This window comes from Monodelphis domestica, chromosome 6, assembly GCF_027887165.1.
Source record: "Monodelphis domestica isolate mMonDom1 chromosome 6, mMonDom1.pri, whole genome shotgun sequence".
Taxonomy (NCBI): Eukaryota; Metazoa; Chordata; class Mammalia; order Didelphimorphia; family Didelphidae; genus Monodelphis; species Monodelphis domestica.
Genome location: NC_077232.1, coordinates 82,662,559 through 82,686,002, shown reverse-complemented (window position 1 = coordinate 82,686,002; position 23,444 = coordinate 82,662,559). Strand labels below are relative to the sequence as shown.

The 23,444-nt window shown below is 38.7% G+C and overlaps 1 protein-coding gene across 1 annotated transcript in view; it reads left to right on the top strand.

Moving 5' to 3' along the window:
- LRPAP1 (LDL receptor related protein associated protein 1) overlaps nucleotides 1-23,444 on the top strand; it is a 52,051-nt gene extending 28,607 nt beyond the window's left edge. The window contains exons 3-8 of the mRNA XM_001373233.5: nucleotides 6,488-6,612; nucleotides 8,966-9,086; nucleotides 13,025-13,183; nucleotides 18,985-19,067; nucleotides 20,196-20,372; nucleotides 22,797-23,444. Coding sequence (XP_001373270.1) covers nucleotides 6,488-6,612; nucleotides 8,966-9,086; nucleotides 13,025-13,183; nucleotides 18,985-19,067; nucleotides 20,196-20,372; nucleotides 22,797-22,862 — 731 coding nt within the window. The 3' untranslated portion in view covers nucleotides 22,863-23,444. The remainder of the gene's footprint in view (nucleotides 1-6,487; nucleotides 6,613-8,965; nucleotides 9,087-13,024; nucleotides 13,184-18,984; nucleotides 19,068-20,195; nucleotides 20,373-22,796) is intronic.

Genomic DNA, 23,444 nt, shown 5'->3' with positions numbered 1-23,444 from the left:
TTGAAAGGGAATATTTTAGGGAAGCAGCTAGGTGGCTCAGTGGATAGAACTCCAGGTCTGGAGTTAGAAAGACCTGGGTTCAAATCTGTTTTCAGATATTTCCTAGCTGTATGACCCTGGACAAGTCAACCCTGTTTGCCTAGCCCTTACCCTTCTATCTTAGAGTAGTCACTAAGACAAAAAGTAAGAGTTATTTTTTTAAAGGATACTTTAGGGTGAAAAGAAAATGCCATGACTGACACTCAATTGGTATAAGATATTTTGCCTTGTTTTTATTTACCAAAGCAAAAGAGAGTTTGGACAATGAATATTTAACAATTTGTGATGCATTTGTAGTGGAAAGAGTGTTGGTTATGGGGTCAGAAGATGCCTAGATCTGAACCCACTTCTCACTCTCAGGAACTATGTGAACAAAAGTGAGGTCCTTCACATCTCAGATTCAACTTTCTCATCTCTAAAATGAGAGTAGCAATACCCATAGGGCCCAGTTTACAGAGTCCTGGCTCCAGTCCCTCATCCTGGAAAAGAGTTGACTTTGGTTCTTAAAGTTTATACCAATGAAGCACAAGCTCTGACAAGTATTGACATATTGGAAGGATCGAAGATAGAGAGCTGGGAGCAACCTTCATGGTCACTTAGCCTTATTTTACTGATAGAGAGCTTGGTCTACTGAGGATAAAAGTTTTTTTTTTTCCAGCCATAAAAGGAAGTAAGAATTTGTCCATGGGACATGAAGAGTAGAGGACATGACTGAAAAGTGACTGAACAGATAAATAAGATCATTGACCAACAGAGGGCCAAACTACTGAGAGAACTGAATCACCATTCTTGATGTCCTATTATTAATAGAATCAGAACAAAGAAAGAGGTTGCAAATAAGTAAAAGTGTCTCCTAGTCCCTCCTTGGAGACATATATAAAGGAGATGTTGTTCAGTCATCTCAGTTGTGTCTGACTCTTGATCCCATTAGGAGTTTTCTTGGTAAAGATACTAGAGGGGTTTGCCATTTCCTTATCCAGCTCATTTGTCAGATGAGGAAACTGAAGCAAATAGGGTTAAATGACTTGCCCGGAGTCACATAGCTAGTTAAGTATCCGAGGTCAGATTTGAACTCAGGAAGGTGAATCTTCCTGGTTATAGGCCTGGCTCTCCACTGCACTGCCCCATAAAGGATTTAGCTATTCCACAATCCTGACAATTCCCTCTATTCTCATCTCTTATCCTAACTTTCCTGACTTCTTCCAAGTCCAAGCCAAAATCCCACCTTTTATAAGAAACCTTTCCTAATCCTCCTCAATAGTGGTTGATGTCTTCTGTTGATTATCTTTAATTTGCCTTATCTCCATCTCATTTGTACATAGTTGTTTACATATCCTCTTATTAGTCTAGAATCTCCTTGAGAACCTAGGTAGGTTTTTCCCCCTTTTTGTATCCCCAGGACTTAGTGTGGTACCTGGAACAAAGGAGCTGCTTCTTTGCTATCAGATATTAGCAATGCATAAGCAGGCTGTCATCTGCAGTATTCTGCATAAGACTGCATCTTTACCATTATATAATTGAATGAAAGATTTAGAGAATGTAAGAACCTGTGCTTAGGGATTGTTGAGTATTTTAAGAAGAAAAAACCTGAATAGAGCAAAGCACTACCTTAAAGTAATATACCTTTTTCATTAAGGTATATCTCATTCAGACTCCAAAATTGTTTAGGATTTCTTGAAAGATGTAACAGCAATTAACATTGCTCTACAACCCTCTAATCAGTACCACGTAGGGCCTAGTATAGGGAGGACATCATTGAAAAAGATGTTCTTTGCTGATAAGGAGATTGTCAAGTGAGAACAAGTTAAAGGATTCCCTCTGGTTGGTAACATCCTTCAAATATTTGCAGCAGGCATGCTGGTAGCAGTATGCCCTGAAATATGGTAGGGACTCTCAGAAGAGATCTAGGACTTCTCAAGAGCATTGCCCAATGGTCCACGAAGGGGAAATCAGGTAGATGAAGAATGCCTACCATCAAGATTATGACATGGAATCAGATCTCCTTGTAATTCCTATCCTTTGGCTCTGCTTCTACCCTCTGGGGCCAAAGAGAACAATGTAAAACTCTCTTCCCTGTACAACCTTCAAATTAGTTGAAATTGGCCAGTTCATGCCCTTCCCAAAATGGAGAAAAGGAAAACTTTTTCTGGCTGGAATCAGCCTTTCCAGTGAAGCAGCAGATAGCATCATCTACCTAGAATATGTATTTTTTTTTCATCTGAACAGTATGAAGGAGGACAGAATTGAGGTCCACAGAAGAATGGTCATTTCAAATAGCATTTGAGGCACATGTCCCAGGAAATCAACAAGCAATAAATAAAAGGATTGCCAAATGCCAAGTGCCATGCCACCTCATGGAGATGAGGTAACAAGAATTTATCCTGATTGCAAATCAACTCTGTTTGTGACTTTCTCCATTTGTGTTCTATGGCTCTCAAGCACTGTTGAGAAAATAGAATTATTGAAGTCATTCATGGCTGGAGAATGGACTAACAAAAGTTTAAAGGGGAGTATGGAAACATAGTTATTAGGGTAACACTGAAAGGTCTGGACAAATAAAGTCAGAAAAAAAACTATGAACAAATCCAGGATCATACGGTTTTTATCAAGAGGGGAATATCAAACTGATTTGGAGAAAAGCTTATCAGGAGAGAAGAAACCTGTCAATGTCTTTCTAAAGGGGGTAGTAGCAGCACTATAGAGTGGGAAATTAGTCACCAAAGGTTTTTGCTTAAACTTTTCATCTTAAGAAATTAAGGGGCCATTTTGCAAGGAGCAAGATGGTCCCCCTTTGGCATACCACTGACATTTGTTCCATTTTGCTTCCCACTTTTCTGTTCCTTTAAATTCCTATTACTACCAACACCTGCTCTTCCCAAAATACAGCCTTCCCCCAAACCCCAAGAGCCAGTCAAGTCAATTCAGTTTGACTCAGGACATTTATTGGGAGTCTGCCTACTCTAAAGCACCATGCTAGTGGCTAGCCATATAGTGCACACATTGTGGAAAAATTCCCATTTATCCTCATGTCCTCACTTATGCTCTCCTTTCCCTCCCCTCTTTTTTTATCTTCTCAGATACTGCTTAGTTTGATGCAGAAACAACAGTGCATATAATAAATTTGTAAAACATCACCTTTTATAAAGAAATATTTCCTATCTACAGGCAGCCCCTGTACACCTACTCCAGCTGTCATCTATGCAAAGATACAAGACAAGTTCCTAAATGTTCACAATAGGATGTCCCCCTCCCTCCTGTATGTCTAATAGCAGAAGCACATCTTTAATCAACAGCTCAGAATGCCAGCTCTTTGGGCACTCCTCGACTAATTCAACCATTAATTGACTACAATCCATCCCTTGTCAAAAACTCACTAGAGATACTGACATTTGGGAAGTAGCCTAATGGCCACATTAACTGTGCATTCCTCTATGTTCTCTGTTAAATTAGCCCATCTCTGCTGAGTTCCAAACCCTTAACTTAAATATTCTCCCTGAGTTGAGTTTTGATGTTGGGCTCTCCCTCAGCTTTTAGAGGGAGGTATTTTTAAATGCCCATTTGGTGAATGATTTTGTCTTTCACAAAACTAGTTGAAGATAACTATTTGTTATGTTAGCCAGCATCATCTTCTATTCAGTTCAACTCAGCCAACTTTTATTAAGCATCTGCTACTAGCATTCGTGTTAGGCCCATGAAGATAAAAAGCAGCACAACCTTTGTCTTCCAGGACTCTACCATGTACTAGGGGAGAGGAGACACAGATTTAGGATACAAGCTAGAATGTCACAGGGGTCTGAAAGGTTCCAAGCAGAGCCTAGTAATGAAATTAGGGAAGGAGGAGTCCCTTCTTGCTGGGAGAATTGGATATGAAGCTATACTTGAACTGGGCTTTGAAGGAAGAGCAGGACTGAACTAAGCAGGAATGTGACTCCTTATGCTCCATGTCATTTGCATTTCTTCTAGAATCCAGTATGTACTATGAAAGCTTGTCACTTGAATTGGGCAGGCTTTCTTTTATGAGGTAGGTGAGAACTTAGGAGCCAGACATGCTTCCTACAGCCTTCAGGAAACTTGGTTCTAGATTTGGTCCCCACCTGCAGTACTTAATTCTTCCCAGATACCAACTTTTTCTGTCATCTCTTAATTTTTATAACTTTTATAATTTCATACATAAATCCATTTTGGAAAGGTAGCAAGGTAGAAATCAGATATCTTTAAGTGTCTGAGGACATTTTCTTCCCACATTTACAAGCTTCCTTCTCCAGGAAGATTTTCTGATCCCTCTTGACTGATAAAGATCCTTCCCTTGGGCTTCACATAATTTGCTTATCTTTAAGGTGTTTTATCTAGTAATGTGTATTAGAGTGCCCTATGTTTTTATCTTAACCCCCATGAGAGAGCAAGCTTAAATTCTTTACCTACCCCAGAACTTAACACTGCCCTGAATACAAGAAGCACTTACTCAACATTTATGGGTTGATTTGGCCAGAGAAAAAGGATTAAACTTTGCCTGTGTAAGTCTAAAGAGATCTGGGACTAATAGTAGACTCAATCAAGAAGAATTTATTAAGGTCCAACTATGTGCTGAGAATTATATTCAGTGCTAGGGATACCAAAGCAAGCAAGATCTTATGTGGGGGGCAGAGGGAACAGGTAAGTACATACAGAATGTTTTTTGGATCCAGACTTGATGTCATCAGTGTAAGGACATTTCCCCAATCAGTATAGAATGCTACAATATATCTTGAGAGATTAAACTACCCAGGGTCACCCAGCCATGATGTCAACCTAGGTCATCCTGCCTTCAGAGCCTTTTCTCATCTTCTTCAACTCTCTACCCTTTTGCTCAGCACAGGATTTAGATGAAAAACATAAATATCTTGTGTTTGTGAGTGGCAGAACACCAACAACTGAGGAAATCTGGACCAGCCTCTTGATCTGAGCTTCAAAGGAAGCCAAGAGTTCCCTGAAGCTGAGATAAGGGGTGTAACAATTAATTTTAGGTTTTGACTCAATATGAGAGTTATAAAAGTAGTCCCCATTTATAAAATATTAACCCCTAAATCAAAATGGCTGTTAGCAGTTTTTATTTACAACAGGATAGAGATAGTGAAAGTGGGAAATATAGGAAGGAGACAAAACCTGGTCTAGCCTACCAGCCCTAAGTGCTGCTGCGGTGAAGTCCGGCTCAGCCCCCAGCAGGGGCTTCCCTAAGTCCTGATCTCCATGTGGATTTCCCAGTAGTCCTCAGCCAGAAGTCCTGGTAGTGTCTTCAGCCACTCCCTCACTTCACAGGAATGAATCAGGGCCTCCTAATTTGCCTTTGGAGGTGTGAGCTAGTAAGGGCTTCTGAACTCTTAATGGTTAGCTAGGTACTAAAGAGGGGTACTTTAAGTTCTTGATTTGATTAAGTGAAAATAAAGGGAGAGTTAATTCTGTCCTCATGGGGGAAGAGTCACTCCAGACAAGGAGAGCAGCCTAGGCAGAAACACCAAATCAGAGACAGAGTGGTGTATTCAGTGCCTAGCAAGAAGAACATTTTTTACTATAATATAATACTGTGTGGTAAAGAGAATATAGGTAAAGAGGCCAGGGCTAGATGATCCCTGAGGAGGAGATTTACTGGAGAGAGCAAATCTCTGTGGGACTCCTTATCTGTAAAATGAAAAAGGTTGGAGTCAATAACCTTGTTAGACAGCTGGCTGCTTCAGGGACAGAGCACCAAGCCCAGAGTCAGGAAAACCTGAGTCTGAATCTGGTCTCCAGCTCTTTCTAGCTGGGTGACCCTGGGTAAGTCACTAACCTGGCTTAGACTCAATTTCCTCATCTGTAAAATAAGGATAATAATTGCATCTACCTCCCACAGTTGTGAGGATTAAATCAAACCAGATATAAAACACTGTGCAATCCCTGATGCCATATATGAACAGGATCTAATGTTACCACCTGTCCCTAGAGCTAGGAATCCCTAATTTATAGAAGAGGAAATTGAGACTCAAAGAGCTAGTGATCTGATTAAGGACACAGGACTAGTATATTGCCAGCTTCTCTGACCACAAATCTATTGGGTTTATTTGTTGTTGTTTTCCTAATATGGCACAGCTCTCCCTTGGAGAATCCATAGGCTCATTGTGCTCATGGCTAAACAAGCAATGGAGTTTCAAGCTCCCTCCTAGATTTTGTCCCTATTTACATCAGAAGTGCCATTGTCTGGCCCTCTCGGAGTCCCAGATTCCCCCTCTGTAAATTGAGGGGATGACCCATTCTTCATGTCTCAGTGTTGTTATAACCAAAATGCCCTGTAAACCATAACAATGGGACCACTTTGCCAAAACATGGAACTGTTATGAATAAATGAGCTTGTTTTAAATCTCTTTAAGATTCAAAAGAAAAATACACATTGATGTAAAGAATTATTTCATTAATAAAAACTCTTCTTTCTCTTTAGTCATTCTGGCTAAATATGGACTAGATGGGAAGAAAGATGTTCAGCTGAAAAATACCAATTATATCAATGATGGCACAGAAAACGACGTGTTAGATGATCCAAGACTGGAAAAATTGTGGAATAAGGTAAAGTTTAGTTTTGTTTGATTAAGAGTGTATTTTGACCTGTTATACAATCATCTAGCATGAATGAAGTGCCTATTCTGTGTCACTTAACCCTCTTGGGCTCAGTTTCCTCATCTGTAAAATGAGGCAGTAGAACCAAATAATGCCATAGAAGATAGCAGAGTGTGGTCTCGTTTCTTGTAAAAGCTCTGCCTGTTCCTTCTCTCCTAGACTGCCACAACAGAGTCCTAATCAAGCCCCTTTTTGCCAGGCTCTCCCTTCTTCAGTCTGTCCTACATTCCCATAGTGGCCAAAGGAGGCAGCATCAATGTTTCATCTGTAGCCCCCAACCCCTTTTCCATCCTTCATGGCGTGGCTTGGGGGCCATCCCTTCCGCAAAATGAGCCTCCAGAGTCCCCCTTGTCTCTGCATTGTTGGTGTGTGCACATTTTGTGGAACATGAGCTCCTTGAGAGATAGGGTTTAGTTTTTTTTCTTTGTATGCAGCTCTGTGCCATTTGTGAGTATCAGGTGAGTGCTTGGTGAAGGAATGAGGAATTAGTGATGAGCACCAGATTTGGGTTGAGAGGCCTTCATTTGAATCCTGGCTCTGCTCATTGCTGGCTCAGTGACCTGAAGCAAGTCATGGTCCACTTTGAGCCTCTTGCCTCCTTTTCTTCCAAATGAGCAGAGTGGAATGGAATCATCTCTAAGGACTACCCTAGCTCTAAATCCTAGAGTGCCTATCAGGTTAAGGAATGTGATTTTTTGGGTGGAAAAACCCAGGGCTCAAAATATATTTGCATTGCTTGATTTTTATCTTATCCTCCCATGGTAAAATTAAGGAGCTCATCCTCTAAAATCGTATTTTTAAAAAAAAAATACGGAAAATTCATTGTGTCTTAAATAAAAATGGTGGGTGGGTGATTTATTTGTCATTCTTTATTTGATGTGAGAATTCTGCTCCATTTCAACCTAGGAGGGACCATGCTCTTTAGGGCTGGGTATAGCAGATAGTGTTTTTTAAACTCTTACTTTCTGTCTTAGAATCAATACTGTTTATTGGCTCCAAGACAAAGAGTGGTAAAAGCTAGGCAGTGGGAGTGGAGTGACTTGTCCAGGATCACACAAGTAGAGGCCAGATTTGAACCTAGGACCTCTCATCTCCAGTCCTAGTTCTCAATTCATGAGCCCCCCCCCCCCGCCAGTTGCCCCACAGATGGCATTTCAGCCTTAGTTTGAGAGCCAGTTTCATCTCAGATGTACATACAATGTGGAATGTTCCTTTGAAGATTCCTAATGTCAGATGTCCTTAAATATGGTCACAGAGCCTGACTCACGTTCTTTTAATTAGAATGCCTAGTGTAAAGCTCATGTTTGAGAGCATGCCTCATTTTTATGATTTATGAGACAATTCCCCCTAAAGGCCAAGGCTTTCTTCTCCCCAAAACGAGCTCTGGGGTCAGACAAGGGCTGTGTAGTTTGGATATCGGTGCAGTGAAATCTCTGAGGTGAAAGATAGGGGGCACTGCTGCCTGTGTTAGGGTATCCTGGCAATATCTTGTCTTAGAGGCAAGGAAACCAAGGCTCAAAAAGATCAAGTGACTCTCCCAACATCATGTTGGTCATGTAGCTTAGTCATTAACCAGTCAGGATTTGAGCCCACATCTTGTGCTTTAAAAATACAGAGTCCTCTCCACTTTCCACACTAAATCTGTGACCTAAGATTTCATGGGATAGGGGACCCTGAATCCTGGAAATTTATGGTGTTCCATTTCTGCATTTCCTTTTGCTTCTTAAACAAGCTCAGACCTAGTGACTTTGTGAAGAAAAAATGTTACAAAAAAAAGACCGCAGTTCTACAAGAAGGTGCTCTGGGAGGAAAGTGAAGCATGAATAGAGCCAGCCCTGGGAGGCACTCATTCATTAGGGCAGTAACTAGACCATTTTAATTAGATAAAAATGAAAGAGCTTTTGCATGAACAAAATCAATGCCCCTAGAAATAAGAACGGCTATTAATATGAAAAATCTTCCCAGCAAAATATCTAAGAAAGGTCTGACGGAAGATCAAGATTCATAGCAAACTAACAAGTACTTAAGACTAAGACCATCAAACAGTAAATAAGTGATCAAAAGATGGAAACAGGTGGTTTTCAAAAGAAATGAAAACTATTAACAGAATACTCTAATAATAATAAGCTATGCAAGTTAAAATTATTTTATCTTTATTGTTCCTTCTATCTCTAAATCCTGAGCCTGAGTAATTCTGAAAAAAGCACTATAGAAATGTAACCTATTATTATCAATGTTGTTAAAATTTAACCTTGTGACTTGAATCCATTTGAGTTTCTCTCTCTTATTTCCTTCTTGTTAGGCTAAAACCTCTGGGAAATTTTCTAGTGAGGAGCTGGATAAACTGTGGCGGGAATTTAAACATCATAAAGAAAAAGTCCATGAATATAATGTCCTTTTAGAGACTGTGAGCAGAACAGAAGGTACTCCCTGTAATGCTGTAATATTCATAAACAAAGAACATCTTTGTTTCCAAACAGTGTTTTACAAAATTCTTAAGCAGTACTGTAAATCTGACATCTCCATTCCTGAGTTTTTCCTGGCTATTGATGCAAAGTGTGGCATAAATAGTTATGTGGGGTTTCTACCAAATGCATATTTTGGTGGGTAGGTTGGGGGGGGGTTGTCATTTATATATGTATACATATGTGTGTATGCATATGTGTGCACATAAACATACAGACATAAACGTATTTGGTGTGTATGCACACACATCCTAGAATCCAGGATATCATAGATTTCTTTAAGCACCTGAAGTATTAGAGGGAACTATTGAGTGAACTAGAAGAGATCCATATTTTAAATAAAACAGGATCTTTGTCTGCACTTATTCTTTTACTAGCCAGTCAGCCAGCAAGCCTATATTAAGTGCTTTCCACGTGCCACCCCTTGTGCTAAATTCTGAAGGCACAAAGTGAGGCCACACTGACCCTGCCTTCCAGGAGCTCCTGTTTTAACGGTAGAGACAAACCTCAGTGTAACTGGGTCCAGCTGGACAAAGCACATGCAGAGTAGAGGAAAGGTAATCTGGAAAGGAAGGTCCTGGCAGCTGGAAGTCTTGGTGACTTAAAGAATTAGGGTTCCCTCAACACTACTAGCAAAGTGGTGGGGAGGGGACTGAGAGGGAAAGAGAATGAGTTTTGTTTTGAACATTGTTAAATCGAGTATAGAGCCTCCTCTCTGAGGTGTTCCCAGGTCCTCAGCAGAGAAAGTAAGCCTGGTTTTCTAGAGCTAGGAATAGTCCTCCAAGAGATGAGAGCTAAGTCCCTTGTATGTGCTTTGCTAATTGCCTCAGGAAATACTAAGACAAAAAAAAATTGAATCTCTGCCCTCAAGGAACTTAAGAGTCTACATGGGTATATATTTGTGCATCTAAACAATTCAATTAAATTCAACAAGTATTTACTTAGTTCCTGTCATGTCCAAGGCAATGATAGTAGTACAAGAATGCTAACAATTAGGGGATTGGGAGATGGCACCCAAGTTGAGCTTTGAGTTAAGGTAAGGACCATATGTGGAATGAATGAAGAGAGAATGTATGCCAGATGGACACGCTGGGATACCGTAGATGAAGAACAGCAGGTAGACCAATTTGCTTGAAATAGAGAGAGAAAGAAAAGGAAGAAAGGTAAAATAAGTCTGGAAAGGTCACCAGGCACCATATTATGGAGAACTTAAATGCTAAAAAAGAGTTTCCCATCAGTTAAAGAAGCTTAAGATTTTGGCCTATACAAAATTGTCTATAATACATGATCAGTCCATTAGGTACATAACAAAATAGTCATTTGCAAGGAGCTTGGTGGGGGTCATGGGGTGAGGAAGGCTTCTTGGAGAGGAGAATATTTGAATTGGACTTTAAAATGGCATATTAGGGGGGCAGCTAGGCAGCTCAGTGGATTGAGAGCCAAGCCCAGAGACAGAAAGTTCTTGGGTTCCAGTCTAACCTCAGACATGTCCTAGCTGTGTGCCCTGGAGCAAGTCACTTAACCCCCAATGCCTAGCCCTTAGCACTCTACAGCCTTAGGACCCCTACTCTTAAGACAAAAGATAAATTCTGATGAAATTCATCAAGTGAAGAAGGTGTAGGACATTCTAGATATTAGGGAAAGAAGGAGAAAGAAAGCTTGACTGGAGCGTATAAAGTGTGTGGGACCGAATCAGTATAAGATCAATTTGAAAAGATAAGGTAGTGCCACACAGTGGAGGGCCAAGAATGTCAAGCAGGAGAGTTTGGATTCTACACAGTAAGTAGTAGGGAAGATTTTGGAGAAAGGATAGCATCAGAGCTTTGCATCAGGATTATAAGGCCTAGATGAATGACGAGCTAATGGGTAAGAGAACAGAGGTCAGGAGACTTGTTAGGGGCTATGGCAGTAATTGAGACAGTTGATAATAAAGGACCACACTGGCATGTTGGCTCTCTGCCTATGCAAATCATTTTACTTCTCTAAGATTTTTTTCCCTGTCTATAAAACCTTCCTTATGTAGATTCCCCCAACTTCCTCTCTCCTCCATGCAACAGCACTACTCTGTGTAACTCTGCTTTTCATTCCTTCTGGCCTAGAGGATAAAGTAATTATTTTTCTTGCTTAAGCTATCCCCCTCTACTGTGATGGCCTTTAATCATGTTCCTCTGGACATTCCATTGGTCTATTCTCATTCAGTCTTCATCTTTGCTTCTTCCTCTCTGCTTACAAAAACATTCAAAGCTCCTCTTTCCTATTTAAATTAAAAAAAAAAAAAGTTCAACTGCAGCCAAGGGTGGCTTACATTCTTACATTCATTAAGGAGCTACTGTATGTTCACAGGGAGAAGGGGGACAAAACATTTAGGTAAGACAAAATATGCAAAATCTTTAGTGGTTCCTTTCCACCTAGTGCTCTTTGTAATAGCTCCCTAGTCTTCTTCCCTCTAGCCTCTTAACCTCTCGAATCCATTCTTCACATAGTTGCTAAATTAATCTGATGGATGGTCTGACCTGGACATTTTCAAAAGCCTTTACAGTCTTTCTTGCTTGCCTTTAAGATAGACAAACTCCTTAGCCTGGTGTTGAAGGTCAGCTATAGCCTAGCTTTATTTTATTCTGCTTCCCTTCTTCTTACCCTGTATATTGCAGTCAAAGGATTGCTTCCTGAGAATTCATCCTGCCTCCTTACACTCCTTAAGGCTTCAAATTCTCTCCTTTCTTATTTCCACCTGTCGGAATCTTTCTCTTCCTTGAAGGTGCTGCTCAGGTATGATCTCCATGAAGTCTACCCCCAGCCTCCAGCCTCACACACAGAACATGCATGCTTCTTTCTCAAATTTTCTTCTCTTTCTTTGACTGTCTCCTTTGCCTGTATCCTATGCTACTTTATGTTGTAATTTTGGGTTTGCCTGACCTAACCCCTCTTTGATTATAAATTCCTTGAGGCCAGGGATTGCAGATAGTGTCATTTGTGCAATGCCTTACACAGAGGAGATGTTTCATGATTGTTGAATTGAAGCAGTACAGCTGGTACTGGAATTCAGGTCTTCTGACTCCTAGTCTACCCTCTTTCCACTCCATATTTTCAGATTAGGTAATTTACTTGACATTTCAGAGTTAGTCATCTTAACAGGTCATATCTCTCCATCACAAAAGTGAGAAATTGTAGACTTTTTCAGATATTTTGACCAACATGTTTCCAGACTCTATTATTGGACACATGACCTATCCAAAATGACAGATTGGTGTTTTTCCATTCTCACAAACTGCCAAACAGAGCAGATTGTAGACACTAGCAAACTGACAGAAGGTTAGCTTGATGGGCAGGGATAAAGCAGGAATTTGGGTGCAGCCTTGAAATAAAAGTTAACCATCAAATTATAGAGTTGGCAAAGATTTGTTTTTATAGGTTCATCTTTAGGTGGATCTATCCTATTCCACAGGTCAGTAGATGGAGAATATGAAACAAAGATTATTGTTAAAGATCCTAAAGACTGCTGAAGGAGAAATGAATGTTCTTCAGGCATTCTCTTTTAACCCTTATGAAAGGGATAGTGACAGAATGAGGATGGAAGTAGGTCCCATTACATACAGGGGCTGGGACAGTGAAGTGGACAATCAATTCTAAACTCTCTGTAACTGTAAAGTGAAAATCCTGAGAGATCTTATGTCATTCTTGTTTTGTTTCCTAGCATTATATAGTAGGGGAAGCCCTGAGCTCAAGACTCACCAGACCCAAGTTTGATTCCTATCCCTACCACCAATGGCTCTTAGAGATAGAATTTCTCAAAGCATCATCCCCACTTTTCTCTGTCAAACAAAAACTATTTCCTTTACAAAGTCCCAGTGAGGAATATGTAAAGTAAGTTGTGTTTTTGCTCCTTTTTCCAACAGAGAGCCACAAAAATGTAATCAGCCCATTAGAGGAGAACCATGTCAAAGAGGATGTGTTACACAGCAAACACACAGAACTGAAAGACAAACTACGAAGCATCAACCAAGGGTTTGACCGTTTACGGAAAGTTAGCCATCAGGGTTATGACACCAACAGTGGTAAGCTCTCACTTTTTATTACAACTCAACAATTTACTGGGATAATATAGAAGAACATTGAGCCAAATGAGGTTAACAGGATCATTTTGACAATAATTCATTATTATCTTCATCACTAACAAGAAGCATGCTGGCTGGTGCCTTCTATTGGCAGGGCACTGGACCAGGTGTCAAGGGTACAGAGCCAGAGGTACAAGGGCTTCAAAATGATAGCTATTTCTTGAGTGTTGGATCCGGACCCCTATTCTCATCCCAGGATTGATGGCCTTACATCACCTTTCTCACCTGATCTCTTTAACTCTGTTTCTTACCCCTTCGAGACATCTCTGTTCTTGTCTATCTTCAGGAATGTTTTCTTCCCCTCCTCTTCCTGTTCTCTATTGGTTGCCCCACACATTCATCTGGAAAACCTTCTCATTGCCCATTTTAGATATAATCCTCTCATTATCCTTTTTTCTTAGAATTCTCACATCACTTATAATCTTACACTGTATAATAAATTGTTTGATAGTGCTTTTGGAGTTGTTTCTAAATAATACACTGTGTCTCTCTAACTAGATTTTAATCTCTTTCTGAGTTAGGATCACATCTTTTATTGTTCTACCCCAGAGTGGAGTAGTAGGCTTACAGAAGGTGCCTGATGAATATTGAATGATTTATTGCTATTGCCACGAGATTTTCTTTGTGGATCAAGAAAGTGTTTGCTTTAGGCTGCATGCATTTTGTGCAGAATAATGGAAAGCAGAAATTTAGCTAACTGCTCCTCTTCACATCTTTCTGCCTGTTGAAATTCTTTAAGATCTAGCAACATGGGTGCCTCTTTTTGGAAGCCATCCCTGAGCCATACAAATGAAAGCGATGTTTCCCTCCCATTTCACACTTGCCTTTAACACCTTCCATCTACCCTTATCATAATCTACACAGATTGTGTTTACTTGCACATATGCCGTATCCTCACTTCGAGATTATAAATTCTTTAGAGCTAAACTTGGTCACTTTTCGGGACAGTGCATTGCAAATGATTATCACTTAATAAACATTGAATTGAGTTTCATTTATTTTTATTTATTACTAATTACCTGTTATAACAAGCTTCCACACAAGTTTTCCTAAATTATATAATTAAACTTCTCTCTCTCTCTCCTTCCTTCTCTTCCCCATCCTGGTGGTGGCAGGCAATTGAATCTGGATTATATCTGTATTATCATATAAAAATTTTTTATATTTTTTTCATTTTTGTGAGTCATCTTATAAAACAAAAACCCAAACAAACAATTGAAAGTCATATACTTTCATCTGCATTCTGTCTCCAACAGTTCTTTCTCTGGAGGTAAATAGCATTTCTTGCTTTAAGTCCCTCAGAATTATCCTGGATCATTGTATTGCAGATAATAGCAAAGTCTATCACAGTTGATCATCATACAGTATTGCTGTTACTGTGTACAATATCCTCCTCCTAGTTCTACTTATTTCACTCTATATCAGTTCATGAAGGTCTTTCCATATCTTTCTGAAAATCATCCTATCCATTATTACTTATAGCACAATAGTATTCCATCACCATCATGTACCACAATTTGTTCAACCATTCCCCAATTGAGGGACATCCCCTTAAATTTCCAGTTCCTTGCCACCACAAAAAGAGCAGCTGTAAATATTTTTGTACAAGTAGGTCCTTTCCCCCTTTTTTTAATCTCTGGGATATAGACCTAGTAATTATATTAGTGGTATTACTGGATCAAAGGGTATGCATTGTTTTATAACTCTTTGGACATAATTCAAAATTGCTATCCAGAATGGTTGGATCAGTTCACAGCTCCACCAGCAATGCATTAATGTCCCAATTTTGCCACATCCCTTCCAACATTTATCATTTTCCTTTACTGTCATATTAGCCAATCTGATCATTGTCAGGTGGTGTACCTCAGAGTTGTTTTTATTTTTTTTCTTTAATCAAGAGGGATTTAGAATTTTTTTCATTTAATTATTGATAGCTTTGATTTCTTCATCTGAAAACTGCACAGTTGGTGGACCCTGGAGGAGGGAGAGGCAGCTTTTCTCCAGCAGTCAGGAGAACCCAGAGAGAGTATCTGTCTGGTATTTCTGGGGTGGACTTAGAGAGCCAGTGAATCCCTTTTCTTTGGCTTTCTTGCCATTTCTGCCTGTTCATACTGCTGCTGCTGCTAAAGAGAAGTGAATTTCAGCTGTTGTTGGTGACATCTTTCTGGGACTGCTGTTTGAATCAAAGAGGACTCCTGTGTTGTGAGATTCTTTGGACCCTTTTGTCCTTATTCCTACCAACCACTTCCTAACTTTAATTAATACTCAAATTAGTTAGTTTAGAATAATTATAGAAAGTTTTAGGGTTTTAAATATCTGTTGTGGGTTAGAAGTATGTTATTCCCTGATCCCCTTCTCTTCTCCCTTTAGCTAATTAAACCTTTTAATTTTCTATATATAGTTAGTTTGAATCCCTTCTTTTAACCCCCATATAACATTTGGTGAGTCAGTAGGGCAAATCTGCAAAGTAATTGACTTGGACGAGAGAAAAACAGACAGATTAGTAGGACCAGCTACCAACCTTCCATTGCCTTCTCAGCACCTGGTTGTTCTCCAAGGTGCTGATATTGCTTATTCCTGATTGGCACAGAACACTGACTGGACACTGAGGGGGATTTAATTTTTAAATAGCCCAATAGCACATGTGTTAGGAAGCAATTTTTTGTTGGTTTATTTGTTGTTCTTTTTTTTTTGGTGTTTGTTATTAATAATCACAGTGTATAATAATAGCACGTATCCTGTGTTATATAGCAACTTCATGTACACAATTAACATCATGTCAGGACACATGGCAAATGTGTTGTATTTTCTATGGGACTGTTTCCTACATATCCCTTATGGGGTTTTTACCCTGTTTCCCCATTATTGTTATATTGTTTTAGGATATGAGTGGATGGAACCAGTAATGGCATTAACTATAAGGCCTATTAGCCTATGTATCATTGATGTGTTTATGTTTACTTGTATAAATGTAAATTCTTGTTTTGGGTATTGACTATAGACTGAGAGCAGTTGTTTTATGGATTCTGAGATGAAGCAGATGATTATGATAATGAAAGATGAAATAGAGGCAATGGAGCAATGTATGAAAGAGAGGATGATTTTGAATACTGGTGTTTTAAATGTTTAAAAGATAACAATATAAATAAGGAAAATAATAAAGGGAAAATTAAGAAATTGTCTAAATTGGAAAGGGAAGATGCAGAATGCAATAAAAACCAAGCATTGCTGCTTCCTCTAAGGGATATTCTTGTTGTGACACAAGATGAAATATATAAGGTTAAAACTCATAAATTATTTACCCCTAGGATTTGAAAATCATTTGAGATAGAACCCCTTGCTTTTCAGATGAACCTAATAAGGTAGTAAAAGAATTTCAGAGGGCGATAGAAATCTTTGACCCTGATTATGCTGACTTTTATTTATTAATGAAGGAATTATTAACTAAGAGGGAAAGGAACCAATTCATAGAGGAAACAAGGAATGATCCATTATTGATCCCATGGCCAAGAGATTTTGAAGGTTTGGATATGAATTCATCCCCTGATTATGAAATGATGAAACAAGCCAGAAGGTCAATCATGGATATGATGAAGAGACATACTAAACGCCCTAATGCTTGGTCTAAACTTGAGAATATTAAACAGAAATTAAATGAGCCACCTACAAATTTTATTGAGAGAATAACAGACGCAGCCAAAATATTTTTAGGCCTAGATGTGTTAGCTGAGGGCACAATTGTACACATCAAGAGGATATTTGTAAGAAATGCATGCCCTAAGATTAATATATATACACACAATATATATATAGTTTGAGTCACTTCTTTTAACCCACATATAACAATAGATAGTACTTATTTTTTTTTAAGCAAAGGCCCTTTTCATTTGTTGAGATAACCATGTGATTTGTTAGTCTGGTTATTGATATGGTCAATTATACTAGTAGTTTTCCTAATATTAAACCAGCCTTTCTTTCATTCCTGGTACAAATCCTACCTAGTAATAGTGCATAATCCTTGTGATATATTGCTGTAGTCACTGCTACATTTTATTTAAGCATTTTACATCAATATTTTTTAAGGAAATTGGTCTGTAATATCAGCACCATATTTGTGTCATAATAAGAATTTGGTAGGACTCCTTCTTTGCCTATTTTTTCAAATAGTTTATAAAGTATTAGGATTCATTAATCTTTAAATGTTTAAAGCATTCACTTATCTGGCCCTAGGAATTTTTCTTAGGGAGTTCATTTATGGCTCGTTAAATTCCTTTTTCTTGAGATGGGATTAAGTACTCTATTTTCTCTTTTGTTAACCTAAGCAATTTATATTTTTGTAAATAGTCATCTCTTTCACCTACATTGTCAAATTCATTGTCATATAATTAGGCAAAATAGTTCCTAATGAGTGCTTTTATTTCCTCTTCTTTGGAGGTAAATTCACCCTTTTTATTTTTGATACTAGTAGTAATTGAATTCTCTTTCCTTTTTTTAATCAAATTAACCAAAGCTCTGGTTTTTTTTTTCATAAAACCAATAAGATTAGGAAATCTTATTAGTTCAATAGTTCTTTTATTTTCAATTTTATCCATTTCTCCTTTGATTTTAGGATTTCTAATTTAATCTTTAATGGGGGATTTTTAATTTGTTCTTTTTCTAGTTTTTTAGTTGCATGCTCAATTCATTGATCTGCTTAAGTTTTGCATGTGGTTCCTTAGCTCTCATTATCCCCTACTGAATCAGTGCTTTGCTCTTTGTTGCTCTAAAATTTTTCTATGGTTAGGTATTTGTTTTGCTATATGCTCATTTTCCCAGCCTTCTTTTGCCTGTAGACTGGGCATTCTGAAAACCATTAATTCTGTCTTCTCCACTGATGACTTGCAGTACCTAGAGCCCTGTGAGTTATTTTGCCCTGGGGCTTGGGGCCTCACTACAGGTTGATGCCAGCTCTTGGCACTTGGAGGAATGAGTGAGGGGTACTCTACTGTTGGTTTAGGCAAGGTCCCAGGATCCCAGAATTGGCCCATTCCCAAGCTTGGAACATGGCATAATAGGTGGAGGGATGGCCAGCCCTCCTTTGTGTGAGGTTTTACTTCCAGTTCCCCCTTATCCTGTGATAATTGACTCATTCTGCCTACTTTTCAAGTTGTTTTCCACAGAAGAATCCCTTCACTCCTTCTCATTGTTGAATCTAGAACTTTTTGTTTTGAGGCACTATTTTATGGCTAGTTTGGAAGGATTCTCAGAGAAGTCCAGCTTTTGCTGCTACTAAGCCGCCATCTTGGCTCTACCCTGCTTTGAGTTTCATTTAAATGACATAAGAGATTCAGATTCACAGAATGTTAGGAGAGACCTTTGAGACCAGGTAGTCCAATCCTCTTTTTTTAAGGGAGCGGAAAATTGAGCTCCATAAAGGGAAAGTGATTTCAAGTCTCAATCATTTCCTCTGTAAGATGGGAAATATTTTATATGCTCTCTTGCTTCACAGGGTTGTTGTGGGAAATTCACTTTGTAAACCTTAAAAAGCACCCTATAAAAGGTGAGCCCTGGCAGTTATGTATTCCTTTTTATTTCCTTATAAAAACCATATATTAAAATTCATGAAAGAAGAATGAATAATTTACATCGAAGGGATAGTTGGTTGTTTTAGGATCACGTAAATGTCTTTCCTTAAGAATGTTAGAGTCACTGGTCACATATATGCACCTCTCATGGTTTTTACACTTTTTATTTTCTTTTAGAGTTTGAAGAACCAAGAGTCATTGATTTGTGGGACATGGCTAAAACAGCAAACTTTACTCAAAAGGAACTGGATTCATTTCGGGTAAGTAAAGACTGAGATAAATTTCCTAATAGAATCGTGGATTTTCAGAGTTAGAAGGGAACTCAGAAGCCATCCAGTCCGAACTCTGCCTCCAAAAGAATTCCTCCCAAGTTGCTCCTTGAATACCTGCAACCATAGTAACTTGCTCCTTCCTAGATGGCCCATTTGGTCATGAGACAGCTGTCATCATTAGAAAGTTCTTCATATGGAGCCTAAAATGAAGCACCAGAAACTGGATGTGGTACTCTAGGTGTGGTCTGATCATTATTTTAAATCTCTTGTCTCTTTCCCTAATAAGCTACCTGCTTTTGTCCGAAAGTCACCCAGCAACCAGCAGGTGCTTCATCCCAGATCCTTCTCCTTGGCCCCTGCTTTTTTCCCCTTCCAGTTTCATTCTGCCTTGTAGAAAGATATGAGTGAGTATGAGCTAGAATCCATTTGTCTCCCTTTTGTTTCTGTGACAGATGAGAGAGAAAGGAACAGCTGGTGACCCCTCTTCGTTTTCCCAGAGTCTTTAGGGAGAGACTTTAAAAGCATCCAGGCCAACCCCCTCATTCTATAAATGGGGAAACTGAGGCCCCAGAAGGAAAATGATCTGAGATATAGATAAAGATATATTCTTGAATACCTACCACATGTTTAGGTATTAGTGCTCATGGACTCCAAGGAAAGTCAAGCAAGATTTTTTCTTAATTAAAACAGCCAATGGATTTGTTTTTAAAATATATATAAATTTAGAGCCGAAAGGGACCTCACAAATTCATCTAGTCCAGTTCTATAATTTATAGATAAGGATGCTAAGGCCTAGAGAGGTTAATGACTTAATGTCACAGATAGCTGTAGAAGAGGTTTGTTGACAATTTGGGAAACTGCCACCGTCATCTTTTCTATGAAGAGTAACAGTATTTTACAATATAATGTCTTGAACTTTCAAAAATTCTAGCTACAATAAACATGAATAGTAGTTTAAATCCACCCTGAACTGTCTAAACCTTCCATCCAAAGCCATAGCATGTAATTAGTTGTGAATTTTTTTTTAATTTATCGTGAACATTTTTCAGGGACTCAAGTTATTATCATCAAAAAGAAGAGAGAAAGTTTTTTGTTCTTATTAGTGGTTTGTTGTAGGAGGAGCTTAAACACTTTGAAGCCAAAATTGAAAAGCATCATCATTATCAGAAACAGCTGGAAATTTCTCATCAGAAACTAAAGCACGTAGAGGGAACTGGAGATAAAGAACACCTGAGCAGAAATAAGGAGAAATATGCCATGTTAGAAGAGAAGACAAAAGAATTGGGCTACAAGGTTTGTATCATTGTTTCTGCTGGGTGCCTTTTTTTAATCTCTTAATCAGATCATTGCAGCTAGAACTAGGAGAGACCTTGGAGATCATCCATCTGGTGTTTATTCATTCCTTCTTCAGGGATTCCTGATTTTGTCCCTGTAGGTACACTCTCCCCCAGTGCAGATCACAGCCCATGCCTTGAGTTTCTGAGGCTGAAGATTTAGCATCTTGCATCCAGTGTCCTTGTGGCAAGCCTCCCCCATGGTAGATGGATTGCTCCTGAGACAGCAGACATTCTGAGCCCCTGAACTAGGCCCTTTGTTTTAGTAGCTCCCCCTTGTTTGTTCATTGATCTCTCACAGTTACAGAGGACCTTTGCCACCACATGTCAGTGAGGCGGACTGAGCATGTGCTATCCCCATGCATAGATCATATTGTTTCCCCCATTGGAGAGGAAACTGGACTTTTTAAAGAGTGACTCAGCCTGGGTGTCACAACTTCCTCCAGGAACAAAAGCCATGCCCAGTCCAGTCTCTGCACTCAAACCTTCCTCCTTCACTACCCCTCTGGCTTATACCCTTCAGCCCTGGGCTCCGAAGTCCACAAGGGTCAGAATATAGCGAGACTCAGCACTTTGTTACTTGTAAACGCAGCATAGAAACCATCCCCTCATTTGGATGCCTAGGATGGTGCCTGGCCTGATGGTTCTGTAATAATTCAGTACTTTATCCATCTCCTAATGTCTGAATGGTCATTAAGGGCCATTAACATATCATAGTGGTGGGTTGTGCACTGGCACTTTCTTATTCATTCTGTGGTTTAAAAAATATTCTATTATTTTTTCATTCTATTGTTTAAAAATATTCTATTATATTTTCATCCTATTTTTTAAAAAAGACCTTCACCAGAAGAATTCAGTAGAAACCAGTGGCTGAGAATAATTATGTTTGTGTTTTATCCTTCCACTAGAGTAAAAAGATGAGGGCAGTAATTAAATCTTGTATCTTCCCCAGCAGAGCGACGTGCATACAGTAGGTGCTTAATGTTTACTGATTAAGAGGTATTAATATTTCAGGGAGAGCCATTAATTCATCAATGAACGTAAGCACTTAACAGAAACATTTTAGGTGCTTGTGTGTATGAGACACCCTGATAGGATACAGTGTGATATATTAGAACGACTTTATCATTTTAAAATTTCTTCCCTGGCCCATCAGTATTGATGTTTACTGAGTAAATCTAATTAAGTTCCTTTATATCTAGAGTTTAATCCCTGTAGGTAGATCTGGGTTAAATGGAAGCCCAAATTTCACCCTTAAAAGAAACCGAGGCCACATTTGTAAGAGAAAAATTAGCTATCCAGGCACAGGGTCCTTCTCCCAAGTATTCTCCAGGGGGAGGAACAAAAGCTTCATGCAAGCACATGTAACATCATCGTGCTACAGCAATTGCTGGAGTCATATGGGAGCCTAAATTGGAAAACTACTGCTGTTACTGAAACCATGTGGACTAACCCAGGATAATGACAAAGGGAAATAGAGAATGAAATGAGATTGTAGATATGGCCATCCACTTTAATAGTCTAATAGTTTATACCTGAGAGGTGGTCAAATCCAATAAAGGCAGAAAACAGGATAGCTCTCATGTGCAGTTACGTAAGAATTCAGTCTTAAGATGGGCACAAAAATGTTAGCATTTAGAAGAGTAATTCCATCTATAAGGAAAATGGTGTGTTAATTTAGATTATTTGAGGCTAATGTGGATTAATTTGATGATTACAGAAATCAGAACCCCTTTAGAGCTTAGAGAAACTTTAAAAAATAATCTAGTCCAGCATTTCCCAAAGGGAATTTAGCCCCAGAACCCTTGGAACCTTGTGGGAGAATATATCTCGTATATCTTGACCTAGGGAATTTGGCGACATTAAAGTATCTTTAGGATAAGATATTGGGACGATTTTTGGAGCTGTAAAACCTGAGTTTGGGTTCTGGCTATGAAAATCCTTGTGGTTTTAAAAGCATGTCCCCTAGTCCCCAAGTTTCCTAATCTATTAATGAACCACTCAAATGAAAATAATGTCTCCCTCTTCACACTTGCCTATAAGACTTTCTGTCTACCCTTTTTATAATCTACTCTTGAGCATATCTATTTGCACATGCCATATCCTCATTTGGGGATTATAAATTTCTTTAGGACTAACCTTGGTTGTTTTTCTTTTTTTGGTTTTTCATTATTCACTAGATGTTTCCTAGTTAATAGTGAATTGCTTTTGTGATATTGATAGCAGATTCAGGATGAGTGAGTGATTGCAAATCAAGATCAGTGCTAGAGTTCCTACATTTTCATTTTTTTTTCTATAATGATATCTAGCACAGATCCGTCTTATTCCATTAACTTTATAATTGCCTGCCCAACTAGTTTAAAAAATAAATTTCCATCTTTAGGTAAAGAAGCACTTACAAGACTTGTCTACTAGAATCTCAAGAGGTCTTTCACACAACGAACTCTAATGGTATCCTGGAGGTGCTCAACACAGTCTGCTTTGAGCATCAGAACTTTTATGCCTACAGGTTTTCATCCTAAAAAGAATTTGTTAAAATGCTGTGCTTTGTAATATATAAGACATAGATAATGGTACCTTTGCAGGCAGGTCAATGTGTCCTCAGTGAGGGATTAATTTTCAATTGTCATATATCTAACTATGGAGCTGAAAGGTGTAAACGTTAAGGCAAGCCAGGCACTTAAACAGCTAGTTAGTTATCTTGATTCTCTGCTCGACTGTCTGAGTCTTTGATTGACAGAGGTGCTGTTTTCCCTTAAGCACATATTGATGTCCTATTTTTTCCCGCTGTAAGAAATTTTCACATTGCACATACAGAAAATTCAACTACAGATCAGTTTGTATCCACACATAAGTCCATAACTCATTTCTAGAAATTTTATGTAAAGAAATCACTAGAAAAAATTAAAATCTACTATCAGATTATTCATATATATGAAACTAGATTTTTTTTAAAAAAATAAATTACATGCAGCATTAAATCCTGTAATCCATCTGATCACTGTAATGAATTAAAGTAAAAGAGACAAAA